The 23,188-nt window shown below is 40.3% G+C and overlaps 1 protein-coding gene across 4 annotated transcripts in view; it reads left to right on the top strand.

The window, feature by feature from the left end:
* The window catches only part of DPP10 (dipeptidyl peptidase like 10), a gene marked incomplete at both ends in the record, with an annotated part of 562,818 nt that overhangs the window by 475,479 nt on the left and 64,151 nt on the right, over positions 1-23,188 (top strand). For 3 of the 4 annotated variants that reach the window (XM_082314702.1, XM_082314701.1, XM_082314700.1), the window contains 2 exons: positions 1,627-1,679; positions 1,779-1,860. In XM_082314702.1, the coding sequence (XP_082170828.1) occupies positions 1,627-1,679; positions 1,779-1,860 (135 nt within the window). Of the gene's footprint in view, positions 1-1,626; positions 1,680-1,754; positions 1,861-23,188 lie in introns of all 4 variants that reach the window. The other variant, XM_082314699.1, reaches the window with a different exon arrangement.

The following is a 23,188-nucleotide window of genomic DNA, read 5'->3' as shown; positions in this document are numbered from 1 at the left end:
GACAGGGAACTAATAATGGAAATGGAGTCAGTGGAAGGATGTTTCAGATGGTTCTGTTACTGAATGACCTCCAGACAAAATAACCGCCTTTGAAACCCCTCTTTTGTGCGACAGCAGCAAATTCCGATGGCTCTTTCATGTGTGATCCTCCTTTGTCTCTTCTCTCTGGAGGAGATACTGAAAGATTCCTGGTGCAGATAATACAAACTAAAGAGTTCCCAACACATATATCTGTATCAAGGTTTCACCTTGACAGCTGTATCTGTTTCCATCTAGCTGGAACTAGCCTGACACTGTCCAGAAATAAGTCCTTCATGTGCCAAGCAGAGATACTGTAACTCTGTAGGTGTGAAGCTACAGTAAGTCTAATGGATGTTACCCTATGTTTCTTTCTGACAGTAGTTTATATTAAAAGGAAGAGTTTCTCTTATTGCAGTAATAATTAGTCACAAATACATTTTATATTCCAAGACCATGAAGTAATTTCAGTTCATAATGAAACTAATTAATATTATGGAATTATGCTGTTTTCATAATGCAAGACATAGTGGTAAAGAAATGAGTTAGGTTAAAACCAATCACCTGAGCCTGGAAGACAACAAAACGTCTGTTATTCACTATATGTGTATGTATATAAACTCATGTTTGACTTTAAAGAAAACGTGTAACAGTTTGCTTTGATTTTAGCCCTTTGGTGTGGCGGTACCTCACATTATACGCTGTACCATGCTCTTCCCCACCATGGATCATCTGGATCCGCATACATCAGGCCTTGATATTTTGCGCTTAAATTCAGTTGATTTCAGTCGACTTCAACCAAATTTTCAACAAATAAGACAGCAGCATAAGACTATACATTAAATTTGCTTTTCTCTCCCATCCAGAGAATCCTGGGGTTTCTGAGACCAGAAGTCAATGGTAACTTACTGATGAATTAGGAAGATTTACTAACAAATAGCTCTTTTGTTTTACCCAAAATGTTGCATATGAAAAATCTCAGATAAAACAAATGTTTCCTGAATTTCAAAGAAAGTCGATCAAAATCAAACTGAAACATGTTTAAGGAAAGCCACACCAAACACAGCCCCAGTAAGCACTGGGTTTTTCTATTCTATTCTGTGAGCAATAGCCCAGAATGTCGTTCAGGCTGGACATAGCAGGTGGTCAGAAAAATATCATATGACCCTGTATCTGTCTGCATTTCAAGGAAAATAACTGTGATGCCTGTACAATCATTTTGACCATAACTTGATGAAGAAATACAGGAAAAAGAGATTTATTTTCCTAATGTATGTTATTGGGTTTTTTGTTTGGTTTTTTTTGTTCGTTTTTTTAAATCCTTTTGTTAAACAGAAACGCAGATTTTTCTGATTGAGACCTTTTCTGTGCAGTTGCTGTAGGGGTTAAGTATCTGGTTAAATGTATAGATGAGTCTGTGTGTCTTTCATACAGCATTCAAACCCTGGTTCAAGTCTATTCGTTATAATTAATACAGTAAAATCTTTCTTTCAGTAATGAAGATATCGGTGTTTACAGGGATTGAAAGACTGTGGCTATCATAATGGTAGTCTGTATTTAATCCAGTATTTGTTTTTGTAATTCTTATGCTTTCTTTTTTTGTCACAGGTTTTTCATTATTCTTATACCGCTTCATACGTGATTTATAACATACACACAAGGTAGGTCACATTGTTTTTTCAATACGATGTCATTGTCAGTGGTTCTATACATGAGGTGATGACAGTGTGTTCAAGGAAAAATGTTTACGTTTTTTCAAGGGAAGTTTGGGAGTTAAACCCTCCAGAAGTAGAGGATTCAGTTTTACAGTATGCAGCCTGGGGCGTCCAAGGACAGCAACTGGTAAGCACAGTCATTAAAAATGCTATGGTTTAATAATGTATTTACTCCAGATAGACTGAAGTGGGAAAAAAAAGAAGTAAAAGCCTTATGATAAGTTTTGTTATGTATTTCTGCATGATGCTAGTATTGTCTTGTTATAGCTTTTAGGGGATCTATTTATTTATTTATTTTTATTAAAAACATGTAAACATGTTTTTCCAGTCTAATCCCAATAACAAATTGTACAATTGTTGAAGGAATCATGTCTTTAATTGTACAATTATTGAAAGAATCACATCTTCATCTAAATATGCACTCAAGTAATTTTCAGAACAACCATCTTTATGGCTGCTACCATGAGAGAAGGAAAGTTGAAGGTGAAGAGAAGTTTTCAAGTGCAAGATCAATGAAAACTGTGGGCAAAAGCAAAAGGTTGACATCCAAAAGTGGATGTGATGGATTCAATGAAAAGTGGTGTTTTCGTTTCAGTATGAAAATTACTGCCAAGGTCAGTTGTGCTGCATTGAATTCATAATAATAAAACCAGAAATCCTAAGTTTCATATATTGTTTTCTACCAAAAGTTTTGCCATTTTTTATGAACATAAATCATCCATGATCATCATGAGCAATCTCAGTATGAGAAGAAAAAAATTGTGGTTTTAGAACAGCAGTGATTTTAAACTGACCTGTGTTGGTAGTTGAAGGCAAGAGAAAGACTTACAAAAGCTTCAACTCTCTGAATAAGAAATTCAGGTAATCCTTGTTACAGTGTTCTAATAAGCTCATTAATGCCCGCAGGCATGATCCCGAGGCCTCTTTGCACATCTGACTTGTTCGTGCAGAGAGGCTATAAGTTGAATGTCTAGAGAATATACCCCATTGCTTATATCATTCATCAAGATGGTGGGAATGTAAAAAATGTTTCTGGTTACAATGTGTTGCGTTAAGCAAGTGGAGGCAGGAAGCAAAAAGTAATTGGAACATGCTTGGTACGTTTTAATAATTAAGCACATTAATTTATTAATAATGAGAGCATGATGACAGGATTGATGGTAACAGATACATAGGTTATATACCAGGCAGTGTTATGGAATGCAACAACCTCTGTGGGTTGTAGCAGAAAGGTGATGCATTTGCAAAACTGAGCAGAATTTAAAAAATATTTTAAATTAAATTGCAGTTCATAAGATTGGTCTGTACTGTACCTCTGATTAGTAATCTAAAGTACAACTAAAATTACATGCAGTGATTACTGAGAAATTAATTTTTTGTTTTCCCAAGATGTACCTTAAGAACAGGGGCAGACTTACCAATCATAAACTTCAGAAAAATAATAAATCAGCATAATGCCATCTTTGTCAGTTTTGCCTAGATTGTCATTCTGGCAATACGTATGAATACTTTCAGATACGGGCATAGGTGGACTCCTGTTAAGTCTCAGAACTGCAAAAAAAAAGGTAGTCGTTTTAGGTACAACCTTAATTATCCAAATTTGAAAAACGTTGGCATAATTTATACTTCAGTGAAGATAACATTACTCATCTTTGTTAATGTCCCTAGTAAAGTTAATGTCATGCTTTAAAAATATCTGCTCTGCTGTGGGCTTTATGGTGCCATATGGTCTGCAGAATTAGGAAATAATAACTTTGATTAAAACACAAAATCTTCTGTGCACTCTGAATGATACCAAGTGTTGTCATATAGATGTAAACCTGTAATGACAGTATACTGAAGGTCACTTCCATAAGAATTGTCAATAAGAAGGATGTCCTTTTGAAGCTGTTTATGTGGTAAAAGGAGGTTTCTGAACTGACAGAAGTGCCTTGCCACATTACCCTCCCACTTCATCAGCAAGCCAGAAACGTAGAAGGAGCATGAATGAATAAAGACTGTTGTGAATAACGGTTGTTGCTACTGCCCAAAGGAACAGCTGCCTCTAGCAGAAACAGGACAGTGGAGATCATTCCAGGAGAATAGGTTAAGCAGAGAAAAGATGCGTGACTGAGGACACATTGCCATAATGGTTCTCAGTTACAAAATTTGTCATTGGAACAAACACTTTATCAGTGAGTTTTCAATGAAGACAGTACAGGAAGCAATCAGCAGTGAAACTGCGTAAAGAGGAAGTCGTAAAGGGAAAGATCTAAAGCGTGCTAATCCGTCAGCAGTAGCTATCGATAGCACATATCTGGGTTCAAAGAAAGATGCAGTTGTACAGATCCATGTTGCCAAATACACTATGATTGGTTTACCAAAGTCCCTTCTGAAACGATACTTATTTGTCTTTTCCATATAATAATGGAAATAGTAATAATTCTTAATAAATAAAACAAGCAGTGGAATACATACTCTAAACAAAATGATCATAGTGTATTAACATGAGTAATCTCCAAGAGCCATTCATTACAACTGAAGAACAAGCAGAGAACAAATTAACTATATATACACAAATTCCGTCTAGAGAGACCAGAGACCCATGACACGTGCCCTGTGGCCATCACATAAACCAAGTGTCCGTAGATCTCTAAAATGCAGTGGAATAGCACCCTTCCAGGTACGGTGCAGAAGAGAATAGCAATACTATAGCCATGACTAGTCAGCAAAATGAGCACAAGATGTGAAACAAGAGGCACAGGTATGCCTGACTGGGCCAAAGATCCTAACTTTAACTATTGGGAAGGTCCTGGATTAAATCCAAATGATGTGGGACAACACATGGGCTTGGATCAACTATTTTCAATAAATTGGCTATAGTGTAAAATAAGATGTTTCCAATCCTGAGTTCTGCAGACAACCTAAATAACAATATAACTTACACAGGAGTCTTTATTTGAGTTCTTCAAATGAGGGGGAATAGTCAAGAATTTCAAACAGATAATGTAAGAAGATGAAGAAAAAAAAATAGAAATGAAATGTTTGAGCAGGAAAATTTGTATGAAGCCAGGAAGTGCTTATTGCACAGAGGAGGGAATATGGCTGCAGTGAAATCAAGTACACAGTAATACTTTACATCCTTGTGAAAACCATGCATCAGTCTAAGTTGTCTAATGTTATGAATAATTTCTAGGGCTGTCTAATGGGATGGCAGGCCACATGTGGCTCATGACAAACAACAGAGTTAGGTTTATACCAGATACCAGATGACTGGGCCATAATACCATTGTTTTGAAGCTACGACGGTGGTTGCAAGTTATTTCAGTTTCTTGCTATTTACCTAGAGTAGAGGATTTTGTAAAGATTAAGAGAAAAGCTCAGAGAAACATCTGCTGTTTGAGTCATGACATTTTGGTGGTGAAATTGAAAATGTTTGCCGTTGGGGAGAACAAACTTTTATCTAATGAATTAATGTATTTTAAGGTCACATAGCTGTTATTTTTGAGAACTGTTTTCAAGGTCACACTCTTTAAATTGCTATCTTTTAACTGTGTTAGAACTGTGCCAGATATTGAATACCATTTCTGTGTGTCTTAGTATGTTAGAGAGCTGTTTATGCATATGCTAAATATTTCTCATATTTGCTCATGTTTGATTCAGATTTTGAAAGAGGTCAGTTGATTATCTCTTTACCTCACCTCTATAGAATCCATTACTGCAGCATTAAGTATTTCCAGGGAAAACAAACCAGCACAACTAGATACATAATAGGTTTCACCAACATTTTTCTGCCTCCAGTTTACTTGATTAGAGACCTCATTGCATGTGTCTGAGAAAGAGATATCCCATACCTGGTAGGAAGGCTTTACTGAGGAGAAGAATGCTTTGTGGGGTTTTAAAAGGCCTCTGGTGTTGAAATACCCAATTTTTATTCAATGTTCTCTCTTCTTTGGCCTTATCTTCTCCAATAGTTTGTAGCAAACATTTTCATGTTTCTGTGCTGGACCTGGCTTGTATGTGACACAGGGGAGACAGCCTTTTCTGTCTGGATCTATCTATGGAGACGTATCGCAGTAGAAGTCTGAATATAAAAACCGACCTCTGGTCTCCAGCATACGCAGAGTTTTCTATGACAGATGTAGTGTTTCGCTGCAGTGCTTCTTGCGATATGGATAGTTCTGATTAGTCATTGGATGGATTACTTCAAGTAGCTCCCAGCGAAGTGTAGTTAGAAGTTGTTCAGTTTTACATAGCTTTTTCTTAGAAGTTTTTCCTAAAAGTTTCTTCTGCCTGGGTGGTAACATGTTGTTTATTTTGTATGAAATACTTTATTTTCACTTTTTTCTATGAACATATATCCATATAAGTCACTTTGCCTTTGTATTTATAATAGGTATTTTATGTTATTTATTGCATTGAGCTCATTTTTCTTTTGATATATTAAGTGTTTTTGAAGGGAGCTTGAGTTATATATTTGGATGGATCAGCATAAATAATGATCGATTGACTTAGGTATGAATGTCTATGCATAAAATAAATGCATATTTTAACAAAGCAGAAATCAAGAAAATAGTAAAGCTATCCAGAATACTAAAAAGATCATTTTGTTGAAGCTTGATGACTTGCTTTGTCAAAATTTGATGCCATCAACAAAACATAGCATTATCGAATGGCAGGACCAAAGATGAGCTTTTATTATGCTTTAACGTAATTTAGGTCATCATTGCGTAGAATTACCTATTATCCTGTATACACAAAGAACAATTTGTTGACTGTAGCTGAATTGTGGATTCAGGATGCTCTCATCAATTTTTAGAAAATATTTTAAATAATAGAAAACAGAAAATTGCCCTCTTGTTCCAAAAAATGGAACAGGGTACTCACCGATAATACAGCTTAGAAGCTGAAGCTTTTACAAAAAGAATGAAAAAGAAAAAAATGTAGTGAAAAAGGACCTCACCTGATATTAAAACTACCTAAAAACAAGCATGCAAACAGAAACCCAGAAACAAAACAGAGCAAAATCTGCTTTAATTGATATTAATAAATGTACCAGTTCAAGAATTCTCTACCCCTCTGCTTTGAGATCAGTCACCTTTATCCTGGTTGTCTTGTTTGGAGGTTCATTTTGCGTTCCTCCCCATCAACACTTATTGCCCCACAAAAATGCAAATATCTATCAGACTGTTGAATTGCTGTATTAACATGACGTTTCCTTATGATTGCCTTATCTTTGAAATTTTAGCTTTTTTCTATGGCTTTCAAATACTGTTTTAGATAATAGAAGTACTCCAGCAGAAAAGTTCTTTGATGTTATATTATTTGCCAAGTACCCAGATAAGCACTAGACTAATTTTAGTAAATGAGAAATTAGCAGGACTATGCTAGACGGATACCTCGTTCAACAGATGCTTTAACAGCCATTAGTTGCTGAAAGCTTCATTTACCATTTGCTCTATCAAGGTTCAAAGTACAACTACTATAAAAGTTGGTAACTTACCTTTCTGTGAAATATTTGCCATGTGTTTTATTTTTGCATAATTAATGCTGTGGGTACTTGGCACCCCCTCCTGGCAAAAACACTTCCATTTGCAAATGAAGAAGGAAAGATCTCTCAGGGTTCATGAGCCAAGTAGAAGCTTAATTATTGCTAATGAAGTAAGTCCTGAATAAGTATATTTAATCTGCTCTCTTTATTTTCAAAGTCTTTTGCTCTTTTGACTTGTATTTTTATATGAGTAACTTAAAATCACATATGGAAATGTCAAGGCTTTATTTCATCTTTCCTTTTAATCATGATGCTAATGAGGCAAATGGCAGTAAAACTGAGAGGAAAATGTCTGCTTGAATTTATTCTGAAAACCAGAAATAAACAAGAACATTTTAATGTGACATTAACCTCAGGTATGATTTCTTATTTAAAATGTATGAGGGGTTCCTCAGAGAACTTCTGTACTTCAAAGCATATTTGGAGATCCTTTGTCTTGCTAAGGATGTTTCTATGAAAAAAGGGAATCTGTATGGTTGAGCATTGTCCACCTAGTTGAGTCTTTAAGGGATTTGACCATAATTCTAGCAAATGCTGACGTCATGTCTTTCTGAAGGCAATGAGAAATTAAGGACGCTACTAAAGCTTTTTTTATTTTCTCTTCCAAATGTTTTTATTACATTTCTAGCTTCCAGCTGGGAAACTTACTGTGTCAGAGGCTGAAGATTTGAACCAAAAAGTGGAAGTTTTTAGAGAAAAAAGGCACACAAAAGGACTGTTTTAATAGCAACTTTTGACCAACAACTGAAGTTAGACTGTGTATTATTTTGCAAGACTGGGCATTCTGTTTTGTTTTGGTTTTTTGTTTTTTGGTTGTTTTTTTTTTTTTTTTTTGTGTGTTAAATGAAATGTGCTAAATGGTGAGATCCTGTTATGAAATGATATGAAAGTCACTTACTACCATACTTGCAAAAGCTTTCTGCTGCTTTATTTATCATACAAGACCTGCTTTTTATCAGGGTCATGGTGAGCATGGGCAATACAATATTTTTCTTCACATATGAATTAGAGCTACCTAAAAGTCTTAGATAGTATTAGTCTTAGCTGTATTCATCCTAGCTGCTGCTACACATTGGACTTCTCTTGGATTTCTCAAACTAGCATTGTAAAATGTAAATGTTTTTTGCCTTTCCATCTACATGATTCAATTCAAACTATTGTTCAAAGAAAAAATTAAATTATTAGTTTCTCTGAAGGTGTTTTACTGAACTAATTTCCATTTTCAATTATTAATTTCTAGGTGCCCACTCCACTTAAATATAGATGAAGTTGGAGGAGAAGATAAGCATTAAATGCATATTCTCTAGTTTCAGAAGTGATACTCAATACGAATAGCAGTTTTCTCTATCTCAGAAAAGGGGAATGGGGAATGCAGCCAGAAAATGCAGGCAGTTTTGGAAAACAGGGAAAAATACATTTTTACATGTCAAGGTTGGATGTATTCAATAAAAGTTTTGTGAGCTCTAGAGAGCAGGAACATTTATAAATGGAAGCAAGGCTAAGTTGAGCATAGAAGAAGTTGCTTCATCATTTTGCTTAGTGAAATGCAATGAACGTGTCCTGGTATCAAAGGTAACTTAAAAATATTAACTATTAAGGATTAGATATTGCTAGCCCTTTGTGAGAATAGCTTCTTGGCTGTATCTGAAAGATGTGAAGAAATAATAAGAAAATCATATGTTTTATAGGAGCATTATTCCTCTACTACTGCTTTTCATGTGGAACAATAAAAGGCCCAGCAGCTTTATAGTGAATAAATTGAGAGGCGAGATAAAAGATGTTTCCTCTCCACTTTTCCTGATTCTTATTCTATTATCACTGCTCTAGCATGCAGCTAGTATTTGAATCAGTATGTAAACTGTGCACACAGGTAGTGCACTTTTCTATCCAGTCTTGTATCAATAACTCTTTTGTATATATATTGGAAATTTGACATATCGTTGTGCTAGAAAGTTAATTATTTTTTCACATAGATATTTGTGTGTGAGTGTGTGTGTGTGTGTGTTTACACACAGTCCCACAAAGACACATGCAAACAAGCAGAGACACACATGTTTGATAGGAACAATCATCAGGACTTTTCTTCGCAGCAGCCTGCAGGAAGCAATGAAAATAGAAATACGCCCCTCTCATCTAGACTATCATGTTGTTCAACATGTGTATGTGTAACAAAGCATTTCTGACTATTCACACTTCCGTCTGTTAGCTAATATTAACTGCAAGTCCAATGGCTCATAAAATGGGACTGCTGTGCTTCTTATGTGAAAATTACGTAATGTAAAAATTACGTAATGTAAAAATTATGTAATGCAGAAACAAGAAAATTATACTTAAGAAGTCTAAAATTATTTAGAAATATCCACCCATAAAAACTAAATACATAGTCAATGAGAAGAGAGGTCAAAATCTGATTGAACCTTTTGCTAAATCAGAGTACATGATATACCCCAGGATGGGGTGGAAAATCTGCCTGTATTCATCTTTTGGTAAATTAATATAATGTAAATGTCAGTTTTATCTGTGAGATAAGAAAAACAGATATATTCTATTCTCTATTACCTCATTACCACCTAGGGAAAAGGAAAGGGAAAATTCACTATGGTAAGGCACCAAAACGTCAAAACAGAAGAGTGTGAAGAACTGACATTTCTGATGCCTTTGTGGTTCAGGTTCTAAGCCAGAGGTTGTTTTAGCCAATGGTAAACACAAATTTTATTTACCTTTTTTAAAATTTTTGGAGAAGACTGTCAAAAGACTTCTGAGTCTCTTTGATCGTACCAGAGCCTGCAGAGTTCAGCTAGGAACAAGCTAAAGGGATAAAACCAACTTGGCAGCAAAACCCCGTGAACTCTTGCTGTATGGCAAGGTTCCTCTGGCTCTTCTATTGATAGGTTCTGCTTGCTGTATGATAACATTTATTTTCTCATTTGGCACGTAGTGTCCAGCAAAAATATAGACAGATTTCTGTCAGTGGAAGTGACAGTGACTCCCCTCTTCAGCAGGGCTGAACCTCCTTTTCCCCCTCTGATACGTGTCCTTGAAAGTTAGTTCAGTTGTTCCAATGGTCAAGATAGGACATCCTGGCCCAGTTTAGATCAACGGGCTCTTTACGTCAGTCAACCAGGATTTTACCCATAGCATATGGGTAAAGATGGAGTGGATGGTCCTTGTTATTATTTAAAAAAAAATAGTAAAAGCTGTATATACTTCATGGATGATGATGTCATGTCTCCCTGTTGAACCTCTATCAGCAAGACAGCTGTGATGAGGAGGGAAAAAAAAAAAAAAAAGATTATGACCACACAGCTTTCGGCATGTTCAACGCTCTCATAGGCTCTTCCTCTCAATTTTAGCCAAGTCCTTCTTGAAAATGAGACCTTAAATTCCATCATCGCCAACCCGTAAATGTCCTTGCATGTTTTTTCCCCCCTACAATGGGGTTATGACTTTCCCACTACGTTTGCGCTGAAGGATCAGAGCAGATTAAACTCCTGCCACACTGTGTTAAAGCGACTTAGGCTTTCATGCTGACTCAGCCTGAGCCAAACAGTGAAATGTGGAGGACTGCTTGCGGATGTGTAATTGTTGGGAGTGTATATTCACTGACAACTTCAAAGCCAGGACAGCCTGGGGGAAAAAGGGTTAAAAAGTCAGGTATACTGTTGATTTGTAAGAGAAAAGGAGGCATTGAGTGGCAGGGAGGAAAGAAGGCTGAAGGACCCAACAATCAGCCAACACTTAAATATCTTACTTTTGTGGAAACAAACTGGTATTAGAAAGGTCTGTTTTAGCCTGGTTGAAACAGTATTAATGAGGAGAACAGAAACCTGTTGCAGATCAAAGTATTTATCACTTTCGTTGGGGGCTAGGGTGTGGTGTCGAAGTGATACACTAATAGTATTCATGTGCTCACGTAAACATGTTATTTATATGAGCAGGGCTTGATCAGTCGTGACTAATAGGTATTGGTCATATAGATAGTATTGCAGAACACTGCTCATTTTTACTTCACTGTTTATGGCAGGTACTTCACTGTTTATGGCAGGTACCAGTGCATTTAGAGAAATAGAAGAGAGAAGTTTTGTGTGGAAAGAAAGCAAACACTTATTTTCAAGTGTGACTCCACAGACTCTGAACTGTCCCAAAGAGAAATGCTATTATAAGAGTTAGTCAGAATTTTCTCATTCCTATTTGTTTCATTCCTAATGAGGTATTTTAAGACTAACTGGCTTTCTTGCATTGAATGCCCTGCCTATGTGAAGTGGTAATGGGCTGTAGAGTACAGGTACAGGTAGATTTCATCCACTAAAATGTTGGCCCATCATAAAGACAACTGGCAACCTGAAGTGCACAGTGGGGAGACAAAAGCACACGTACCATATGACAAGATAGGCTGGGTCAACAATCATACAATCATAGAATTGTTTAGGTTGGAAAAGACCCTTAAGATCATCAAGTCCAACCGTTAACCCAGCACTGCCAAGTCCACCACTAAACCATGTCCCTAAGCACCACATCTACACGGCTTTTCAATACCTCCAGGGATGGGGACTCAACCACTTCCCTGGGCAGCCTGTGCCAGTGCCTGACTGCCCTTTCGGTGAAAAAGTTTTTCCTAATATCCAATCTACACCTCTCCTGGCGCAACTTAAGGCTGTTTCCTCTTGTCCTATCACTTGTTACTTGGGAGAAGAGACCGACCCCCACCTCGCTACAGCCTCCTTTCAGGTAGTTGTAGAGAGCAATAAGGTCTCCCTTCAGCCTCCTCTTCTCCAGGCTATAACAACCCCAGCTCCCTCAGCCACTCCTCATAAGACTTGTGCTCCAGACCCTTCACCAACTTCGTTGCCCTTCTCTGGCCACGCTCCAGCACCTCCATGTCCTTCTTGTAGTGAGGGACCCAAAACTGAACACAGGACTCAAGGTGCAGCCTCACCAGTGCTGAGTCCAGGGAGACAATCACTTCCCTAGTCCTGCTGGCCACACTATTCCTGATGCAAGCCAGGATGCCATGGGCCTTCTTGGCCACCTGAGCACACTGCTGGCTCATGTTCAGGTGGCTCTCAACCAACACCCCCAGGTCCTTTTCTGCCAGGCAGCTCTCCAGCCACTATTCCCCAAGCCTGTAGCATTGCCTGGGGTTGTTGTGACCCAAGTGCAGGACCCGGCACTGAGCCTTGTTGAACCTCATACAGTTGGCCCCGGCCCATTGATCCAGCCTGTCCAGATCCCCCTGTAGGGCCTTCCTGCCCTCCAGCAGATCAACGCTCCCGTCCAGCTTGGTGTCGTCTGCAAACTTACTGAGGGTGCACTCAATCCCCTCGTCCAGATCATTGATAAAGATATTAAACAGAACTGGCCCTAATACTGAACGCTGGGGAACACCACTTGTGACCGGCCACCAACTGGATTTAACTCCATTCACCACAACTCTTTGGGCCTGGCCATTCAGCTGGCTTTTTTACCCAGCAAAGAGTACGCCCGTCCAAGCCATGAGCAGCCAGTTTCTCCAGGAGAACGCTGTGGGAAACGGTGTCAAAGGCTTTACTAAAGTCCAGGTAGACAGCATCCACAGCCTTTCCCTCATCCACTAAGCGGGTCACCTTGTCAGAGAAGGAGATCAGGTTAGTGAAGCAGGACTTGCCTTTCATAAACCCATGCTGACTGGGCCTGATCCCCTGGTTGTCCTGTATGTGCCATGTGATGGCACTCAGGATGATCTGCTCCATGACCTTCCTTGGCACCGAGGTCAGGCTGACAGGCCTGTAGTTCCCCAGATCCTCCTTCCGGCCCTTCCTGTAGATGGGCGTCACATTTGCTAACCTGCAGTCAACTGGGACCTCCGCAGTTAGCCAGGTCTGCTGATAGATGATGGAGAGTGGCTTGGTGAGGACTTCCACCAGCTCCCTCAGTACCCTTGGGTGGATCCCATCTGGCCCCATAGACCTGTGTGTGTCTACATGATGTAGCAGGTCGCTAACCATTTCCCCCTGGATTATGGGGGCTTCATTCTGCTCTCTGTCCTTGTCTTCCAGCTCGGGGGGCTGGGTACCCCGAGAACAATGGGTCTGACTATTAAAGACTGAGGCAAAGAAAGCATAGTAGCTGAAAGGACAAAGCTTTGTGTTAAACCCTGCCTGGGTTTCTCATATAGGAGATGCTCAGAGGCATCCTGGTCTGCTTCAGCATTTGAATAATGATGTACAAAGTTCTTTGGGATTGTCTACTGCCATAAGAATAGTAGAAAATTTAAATATGACTTTATAGCCCAGTGTTTTCAATTCTGTGTTTTTTTACTTTGGCCCTTGCTGTTAGGATGCTACTTTCTTACATTTTGTCAAAGAAAACAGAGAAAAATTCTCCTCTGGCACCAAGTCTAGGCAGTTATCTTAGATATTATTCTGTCTCCCAGCATTACCTTTTTTTCTTCCCTAGAACTAGGTTGAAAATTTTTCATTTTAGGTTCTGTTACAGATTGATCAGTCTGGGCATAATTGAAGGCTTGATATCAGTGTGAGATGAGCCTTCGAAATACCAGAGATCATTGTAAAAGATTTTATGGTAAGGGCAGATTATGATGTTATTATAAGTCTGTAGGAGCAACCCAGGCATGTAAGAGTGACATTTCTGTCCATGCTCTTCCATGCTGGTTCATTAGTCAGAAGCTATCAGTAAATGCAAGGAACAAGGTGTGTGAGTTCCTGAGCGTACACTGTTTATAGGTAAGTCTGTTATACACATCACTTACACAGAGGAAGACCAAAGGGCTGAGCAGTCCAATCCCTCAAAGACATTTTGCACAGTGCTGCAGCCAGTGTAGTTTTTCAGGCAGCTCCACGGGGAAGAAGCAGTAGATCCAGACAATCAGCTTGAGGGCAAAGCAGTCTTACTGTAATCTTCTGTGCAATCACAAAGAGTTATAAAGTAGCTTTTTGCGTAGGTCGTAGTTCAGATATTATATGTGATTTTGTTTATATAACTGTTGTGGTTTAACCCCAGCTGGCAACTGAGCACCACACAGCTGCTCGCTCACTCCCCCCACTCAATGGGATGGGGGAGAGAACCGGAAAAAGTAAAAGTGAAAAAAAACTCGTGGGTTGAGATAAGAACAGTTTAATAATTGAAATAAAATAAAGTGGTAATAATAATAATGATGATACAAGAATATACAAAGCAAGTGATGCACAATGCAATTGCTCACCACCTGCCGACCGATGCCCAGCCCGTCCCTGAGGAGCAGCCACCCAGCCAGCTTTTCCCTAGTTTATATACTGAGCATGATGTCATACGGTAAGGAACAGCCCTTGGGCCAGTCTGGGTCAGCTCTCCTGGCTGTGCCCCCTCCCAGCTTCTTGTGCATCTTCAGCCTTCTCAGTCGGTAGAGCATGAGAGGCTGAAAAGTCCTTGACTAGTGTAAGCACTACTTAACAACAACTAAAACATCAGTGCGTTATTAACATTATTCTCATACTAAATCCAAAACACAGCACTATACCAGCTACTGGGAAGAAAACGGTCCCAGCGGAAACCAGGACAATATCCATCCTTTATTCTATACCATCTGCATCATGCCCAGGTCCCACACTTTCCCATATATTCCAATTAATCACCACCACTTTTCCTGTCTTTTGATATATATACAAACAGATATCATTCCTTTAGTCTATGGGCTATCTCTATAAAATGTTCTTTGTGTTCCTTTAGTCCATGACTTTGGGCTCCATCTGTCATAACAGTCCTTCAGGGCAGGAGAGATGGTGTGCGGTGTTGGATTGTTGCATGCCGAACCCAGTTCTGGTTCCATTATCACTGCACTTCGCTCGGTTTTCATCAAGCTTCTTTCTTCATTAATCTGGGTGATTCTTACTGTAATACCATTGATATGGCATATAGCCACCATAGAAGTGATGATACACGATGTTATATAGCAATGAACATCATACAATTTAATTTATTGGCTATTCTCACCCTAAATCAAATCCCCCTGAGGTACACATCAGACTTCCCTATCCTGCATTACCCATCAAGTGCACCCAGGTCCTTGAGCAAAAGCAATCCCACGAATGGGTTTGCATTTGCCTGAGGCAGGAGTAACCCAGACTGTCTTACCCAGGATATTTTTTATGTGCACTACAGGGACTTTATCCCCTTCTACAGTACGTAGAGGTTTTGATTGGGCAGGGCCAGCCCGATGAGCAGATCTTCTACTGTTGACTGACCAGGTGGCTTTTGCTAAATGTGTATCACAGTGTTTGAACATCCCACCACCCATTGCTCTCAGTATAGTCTTTAACAGTCCGTTGTATCGCTCAATTTTCCCAGAGGCTGGTGCATGACAGGGGATGTGATACACACCCTCAGTGCCATGCTCTTTGGCCCAGGTGTCTATCAGGTTGTTTTGGAAATGAGTCTCGTTGTCTGACTCAATTCTTTCTGGGGTGCTATGTCGCTATAAGACTTGCATTTCAAGGCCCAGAATAGTGTTCTGGGTGGTGGCATGGAGCACGGGATATGTTTCCTGCCATCCAGTGGTTGCTTCCACCATGGTGAGCACATGGTGCTTGCCTTGGTGGGTTTGTGAAAGTGTGATATAATCAATCTGCCAGGCCTCCCCATATTTACATTTCAGCCATCATCCTCCATACCAGAGAGGCTTTAACTGCTTGGCTTGCTTGATTGCAGCGCATGTTTCACATTCATGGATAACCTGTGCAATAGTGTCTATGGTCAAGTCCACCCCTCGATCATGGGCCCATCTATATGTTGCCATTCTTCCTTGGTGGCCTGAGGTGTCATGTGCCCACCGAGCTAGAAATAATTCACCCTTATGTTGCCAGTCCAGATCCACCTGAGCCACTTCAATCTTAGCAGCCTCATCCAGCTGCCGATTGTTTTGGTGTTCTTCAGTGGCCCGACTCTTGGGTATGTGAGCATCTACGTGACGTACTTTTACAACCAGGTTCTCTACCCGGGCAGCAGTATCTTGCCATAATGTGGCAGCATTGCTCTGTTTCCATTGCTGCAACCACCCCCATAAGGCATTTGCCACCATCCATGAATCAGTATAGAGACAGAGCACTGACCACTTTTCTCGTTCAGCAGTATCTAAAGCCAGCTGGATGGCTTTCACCTCTGCAAACTGACTCGATTCACCTTCTGCTTCAGCAGTTTCTGAAACTTGTCATGTAGGACCCCACACAGCAGCCTTCCACCTCCAATGCTTTCACACAAGATGACAGGACGTGTCAGTGAACAGGGCATATTGCTTTTCATTTTCTGGCGGTTTGTTATACAGTAGGGCCTCTTCAGCAAGCGTCACCTCCTCTTCTGGCGATGTTCCAAAATCTTTCCCTTCTAGCCAGTCCGTGATCACTTCCAAGATTCCTGGGTGACTAGGACTTCCTATTCAAGCCCATTGTGTGATCAGTTCAACCCACTTAGTCCATGTAGCATCAGTTGCATGATGTGTAGAGGAGAACCTCCCTTTGAACATCCAGCCCAGCACTGGCAGTTGGGGTGCCAGGAGGAGCTCTGCTTTAGTACCCACCACTTCCGAAACAACTTGAAGCCCTTCATATGCTGCCAATATCTCTTTTGCAGTTGGAGTATAGCGGGCCTCAGATCCTCTGTATCCCCGACTCCAAAACCCTAGGGGTCGACTTCGAGTCTCCCCTGGTGTTTTGTGCCAGAGGCTCCAGGTAGGGCCATTCTCCCCAGTTGTGGTGTAGAGCACATTTTTTACATCTTGTCCTGCCTGGACTGGCCCAAGGGCTACTGCATGAACTACCTCCTGTTTAATTTGTTCAAAGGCTTGTCGTTGCTCAGGGCCCCATCACTTGATAGAGAGGGCTTCCAATCAAACTGTAATTTGGAATATGCATTCTCCAAAAACCCACAATGCCCAAGAAAGCTTGTGTTTCCATTTTGCTAGTTGGTGGGGAGACCTGGCTGTTATTTTGTTGATCACATCCATTGGGATCTGATGATGTCTGTCTTGCCATTTTATTCCTAAAAACTGGATCTCCTGTGCAGGTCCCTTGACCTTACTTTGTTTTCTGGCAAAGCCAGCCTCCAGAAGGATTTGGACTATTCCCTTTCTCAAAAACTTCTTCTGCTGTGTTGCCCCACACGATGATATCATCAATGTATTGCAGGTGTTCAGGAGCCCCACCCTGTTCCAATGCAGTTTGGATCAGTCCATGGCAAATGGTGGGGCTGTGTTCCCACCCCTGGGGCAGTTGATTCCAGGTGTACTGGATGCCCCTCCAAGTGAAAGCAAACTGTGGCCTGCACTCTGCCGCCAAAGGGATTAAGAAAAACTCATTAGCGATATCAATTGTGGCATACCACTTGGCCGCCTTTGACTCCAGTTTGTATTGAAGTTCTAGCATTTCCAGCACGGCAGTGCTCAGCGGTGGTGTGACTTCATTCAGGCCCCAATAGTCTACTGTTGGTTTCTACTCTCCATTAGACTTTCACACTGGCCATATGGGACTGTTAAAGGGTGAGCGAGTCTTGCTGATCACTCCTCAGCTCTCCAGTCAATGAATCAGCTTACGGATGGGAATCAGGGAGTCTCGTTGGTGCGATATTGCCGCCGGTGCACCATTGTAGTGGCAATCAGCACCTGTTGTTCTTCGACCCTCAGCAACCCCACAGTAGAAAGGTCCTTCGAGAGACCAGTCAAGGTGGACAGCTGTTTAATTTCCTCCATCTCCAAGGCAGCTATACCAAAAGCCCACTGGTACCCTTTTGGGTCCTTGAAATACCCGCTCCTGAGGTAATGTATGCCACAGATGCATGGGGCCTCTGGGCCACTCACAGTGGGTTGCTTCTGCTTCTCATTCCCAGTTAGACTCACTTCAGCCTCCAATACAGTCAGCTGCTGGGATCCCCGTGTCACTCCAGAAATACGGATGGGTTCTGCCCCTTCATAGCTTGATGGCATTAGAGTACACTGTGCACCGATGTCCACTAGAGCCTTATACTCCTGTGGGTCTGATGTGCCAGGCCATCGAATCCACGCAGTCCAGTAAACCCGGTTATCCCTTTCTTCTAGGGGAAGGGTCCCTCTAATCCTGGTTATAGTATTCCTTCCTCACCTCTTGTAAATACAAGTCAGAAATCTCTTCATTAAGATCAGAAGTAAGATCAGCCTTTCTGCTCTGTCTGGGGAGCTGCCCATTGGAAACTGGAGCAGCAATTTTCCTGGAAGAACCCCCTTTTGTGATTGTTTTTCCTTGCAATGCATGTACCCATGCCTCTAGGGTTGAGGTAGATTTTCCATCCCACTTCCTCATGTCCTCTCCATGGTCACACGGATAAAACCACAGGGTGGCCCATTGTGTGTACCCTCTATATCCTCTCTCTTGAGCAGAGGAACACTTACTCCTAATAGCTGAGATACTGGTCCGTACAGGTGGGGAGTAGGACATATCCTCTTCAAGTTGCTGGACCTTCCGGGACAGTTCCTCCACAGCCGAGACAAGAGAGGAAGAGAGATTTTCTTTGTATTGCTGGAGTTGGCCAGCCAATTCATCCACTGTTGGTTCCTTCCCACCTTTCCAGGTCAGTATTGCCAATGAGTTGGCATACGACGATGGTACAAACCGTAAATCCAAAACACAGCCTATACCAGCTACTAGGAAGAAAATTAACTCTATCCCAGCCAAAACCAGGGCAATAACATATAGCACAATGTTTGTACTCATGAGTAAGTTATCACGGGATTAGGCAGGGTGTGAATTTAGTGAACGTCATGAGCCAATGTCATTGGAAAGACAACATAATTAATGTGTGTCTAAACAAAACAGGGCAATGCTTCCTCACTACTATTGGAATTCATGGACATAAACATCAGAGTTATCATGGAGTTGCTGATACTCTGTGAGTTCATGCCCTGGCTTATTCCATGACATTAGTAACTAATCTTGTAGCTGCATTATGAGTGCATCCTCACCATTGTTTACAGTAGATTTATAAACTATCTAAATAGCAATTAAATATAATAGCCTTGTAGATGGTTTGCAGTTGTTCAGAAACGATTGTGCTAACACATTACTGTGATGCAGTGGTATTAATCTAGACAGCAGAAAAGTGGTGCTTCAGTGTTCTGTTGCTCATGCTATGTCTGGCAGCTTGATGACTGCAAAAATAAAATTAACATACTGTAGCTGACAAAAAATAAAACAGGCAGTATGTGACATTGGGATGTATGTGTTTTGAGGTCTCCATGTTTCATATTGATCAACAGCTACTTCTTCTCTGCCTTAATTACAGCATAATCAAAAGGTTTGAAAGCTTCCCCTGAGAAAATTCATGTCTAGGTCAATCACAAACTTTAGAAAATTGGTACCTTTAAGAGTGAATATAGTTATTATTGCTTACAATTATAATTATTTTGTTATTTTCTATTATTTGTTTTCTGCCTCATTTGCAATATGTCTGATGATTTTGAAACAGATCTTATAAGGGTAGAATTTTGTCTACTGCTGTGCTTTGCTTAGGTAGCCGATGGTACCTGCTATGCCCAGTATCTGCATAATTTATTGGTCCGTGGTGCACATGGAACTATGGGGTAAGAGCTGGAACAAGTCAGAACTGAACACCTCTCAAAATTTGATACCAGTATAGATTGACCTGCAAAAGAAAAAAATCTGCAGAGAGGAGATCAGAGCCGTTCTGCGCTACTGGAGACTTGCAAAGCAGCTGTATTGCAAACTGTATCAACCATTTCAGCCTGCAATCCCTGTCCATGGGAGCTCACAATCTAAATAGACTACAGATATAATGTAGGGGAAAGGAATATAACATAAAGCTGCTTTGCAATACAGTTCCATAAAACTTTCCTTGAAATTTTCATCCTGTAACATGTGTGATTGGATAGAAAATTTGTAAGATGTGAAAAAAAAAAAGGATTTTGGAAAAAGTCTGCATAATTGTAACTGACAAAGTCACTAATGAATACTCTAACCATCCAAAATTCACACTTATAAAAGCTTTATAAGCCACTTTCCTGTGTTGTGTATTATCTAAAATATAATCATTCTCTTTGGTTCTGGAGATCGCTGCAGAACCTGTAAGAAAGACATCAGCAGGATAATCTCACACCAGTGAAATGTATTATAACTATTTTGGGTAGCAGTTTGCCACCTTGCATTTTACTTGCTTCTCAATGTGTGAGTGTCCCAGTTCATTACCATGGAGCTTCTCCCACAGCTTATTACTGTGGGCAAGAATGGCAGATGCTGACTCTTTATCTTGCTAGTTTTCCAATGTGTGCAAAGTACCCCCTTGAAATCTGGTTTGTCCACGTAGTTTTGTATGCAACAGATCTCACTTTCTTATGTATGGAACAGTAAATTGACACCTAACTTAGAAACACCCATGTATGGAGCATTGTCACAAGAAGATTGGTGGTGTACCCATCATCCTTACCACGCATGCAGCCCACGAGCAGTTTGAGTGACCCCTGTGCCAGCACTTCATTCAACTACAGATGTTGAAGATGGGTGTTGAGTCTCAAGCTGTAGGTAGAAACAAGCCAAATGGCTTCACAACACCAGTTCATCACAGAACACAGGAAAAGCCACCTCTTTCCTGCAATCCAGTAGAGACCTGAAGGGTTTCTGTGGCTCACTGCAGCATGTGCCCTGTGGCTCCTGGCCGTAGAGGAGCTTTGATATGGACCAGGAGGTTTGGATTGCCGTCATGGAGCTTCTAACTGGGTATAATAAACAACTGTTCCTATATAACGCTGTATGTTCAGTTCTTCTGGATGATGTTAGAAAGTGTTTTCTTCTCAAAACGAGCATTTTTTTCCTGTGAGAGGAAAAAAGAAAATAGCAGTTATACTGTTGTTGCATTGACACGCAAAACACGTAATCTTAAGTACACCTTGTTCTTCAGTGGGAAGCTGCTTCAACTAAATGAGATTTTGGAAAGGGAAAAGGGCAGAAAGGGGTACTCGTCTTCTGTAGCAGTGGGTATAATAATGGTCTGGCAATCCCAATTTAAGTCAGTAAGTCCCAGGGGTATAGTAAGTGACATAGATGACAAGAAAACATTTGTTCAGTTTGGATTTGAAGAAGAGAACAGACATTACACGGGGACTATGAATAACGTAATCAGTGTCTCTATTATAAAAAAAAGTCACTATCAGGGCTTTGGAGGATGTTGAACAATGGCAGAGAAGATGCCAAGCCAGGTCTTTATTTGCAATGGTAATTCATAGACAGATACTGTGGCTGATTTGCAATATTTTTTAAATTGGTGAAAACTAATTCTAAGTTTCCGAAGTGGAGCTATTTGTATAATTTTTCAGATCTGTGAACCATAAAGTGGTAACAAATGTGTTAAGTACTTAAATGAAAATCAAACTTGTTGTCTTGACAGCAAGTGTTGAAAAACCACAACCAAGTGGTTTCCATGTGATTGCAGGGGTTTGATTTTAATTTATTCCTGTAATCCAAAGTTAGTTCAAATATTATGTACAAATCAAAGGAAGTGCATAGATATCTGCATTTTCCATAATGATGGCCAAAACAGAAGTAGGAATTGAAATCACCTTTTTTTTCTAAAAATCACTTAAAAGTCATTTTAAAACAAATGATTTTGTTTAAGGTACCATTTATTTATTTTTTTATTTAAGATCACTTGTTTGCGCTGAACTTTGCATATGGAGCACCATGTTGTTCAGGAAGCAAAGAACATTGACTCTTTGGATATATATAATATGTATGTGTACACACATATGGCCATGCAGTATAAACACTGCCAAGCAACTTTTGATAGATCTATTTAGCTTCAAACTATTATTTCCTCATTTATGTGTGAGGGCTCTCTGTGCCAGTATCTTTGACTCTGGGTTTTAGCTGCTGGTTAAACTGGCTATATGAAAGCTATTTAAACTATGCTTAACTATTGCACTCCTTTAGCTGTGGTCTAGATAGCATAACAAGTTATTCTCATCCCCCCATTGCTGTGTGTTTTTTTCCACCACATGCTCCAACATGAACTCAGGACTAGGAGAAATACAGCTGCTGTGTGTGTTGTGGGATCTCCTTTCCCTTCCCAGTATGAGGTTAAGCTGCAAAGTACTCAGTGCTGTGCCAGCTTAGTATTGTACCTGGAACTGGCGAAGTCATGGTTTGATCTCTGAAGAGAAATGTACAAAATTTGCGGAGAGACTAAGAAAGTATTTTTTATTTTACTTTTTTCTGTCTAGTGAATAGCTGATATTATTTGTATTAACAGTTGTTAGCAAGAAAACATTTCATCTGGAAATTTCAGTGACGGATCCAACTAAGGGCAGTTGGATTTGGCCCTGGTTAATATATGGTAAGAGAGGAGACAGAGCAAATGGTAAGAGGCGAGCCCAGATGGAAAAACATCTTGAAGCTTTTGAAGAATTAATTATCCAACTAATTAGCTGGCAGTCTCACAAGAAGAAGGGATGGAATTTTGCCTTATGCTTAGGAAATGAAGAAGTCCGATAGATCCAATGCTGAGATGTAGCTATCAGCCATGATGATGGTGGAGTCATATGGTTAGCCAGACTATCTACATGGGTGCACAGGACCACACTTGTTTCTGCATCAGTAAAAATACTTACCCCTCTACATAGAGCAAAAAGTGCAGTTGAGTGGTCTGTTATGTATGAAGACACCGGTGCTAGTCCAGAGAGTGGTGAACTGTGTGTCCTTGCCAAGGTCACACAGGAGTATAGCCACAGATGGGCTGCCTGAAGATGCTTTAGGTCAACGTCTTTAGCACTGTCGTTTGCAGCTGTCAGAGTTCTGCACGCAGCAGCATTTCGTGAACACCTGAAGGTCTCCTTCTGGGCATAATCAGAAATTCCTTAGTCTTGTTGTAGCTCATATTCCCTCTGTGAAAGGTAAGGAAGACTGTCATGTTCTCTGGGGTA

The sequence above is a fragment of the Platalea leucorodia genome, assembly GCF_965183815.1.
Source record: "Platalea leucorodia genome assembly, chromosome: 5".
Lineage (NCBI taxonomy): Eukaryota > Metazoa > Chordata > Aves > Pelecaniformes > Threskiornithidae > Platalea > Platalea leucorodia.
Note: the sequence above shows the minus strand (reverse complement) of the source record. Positions and strands in the feature narration are given on the sequence as shown.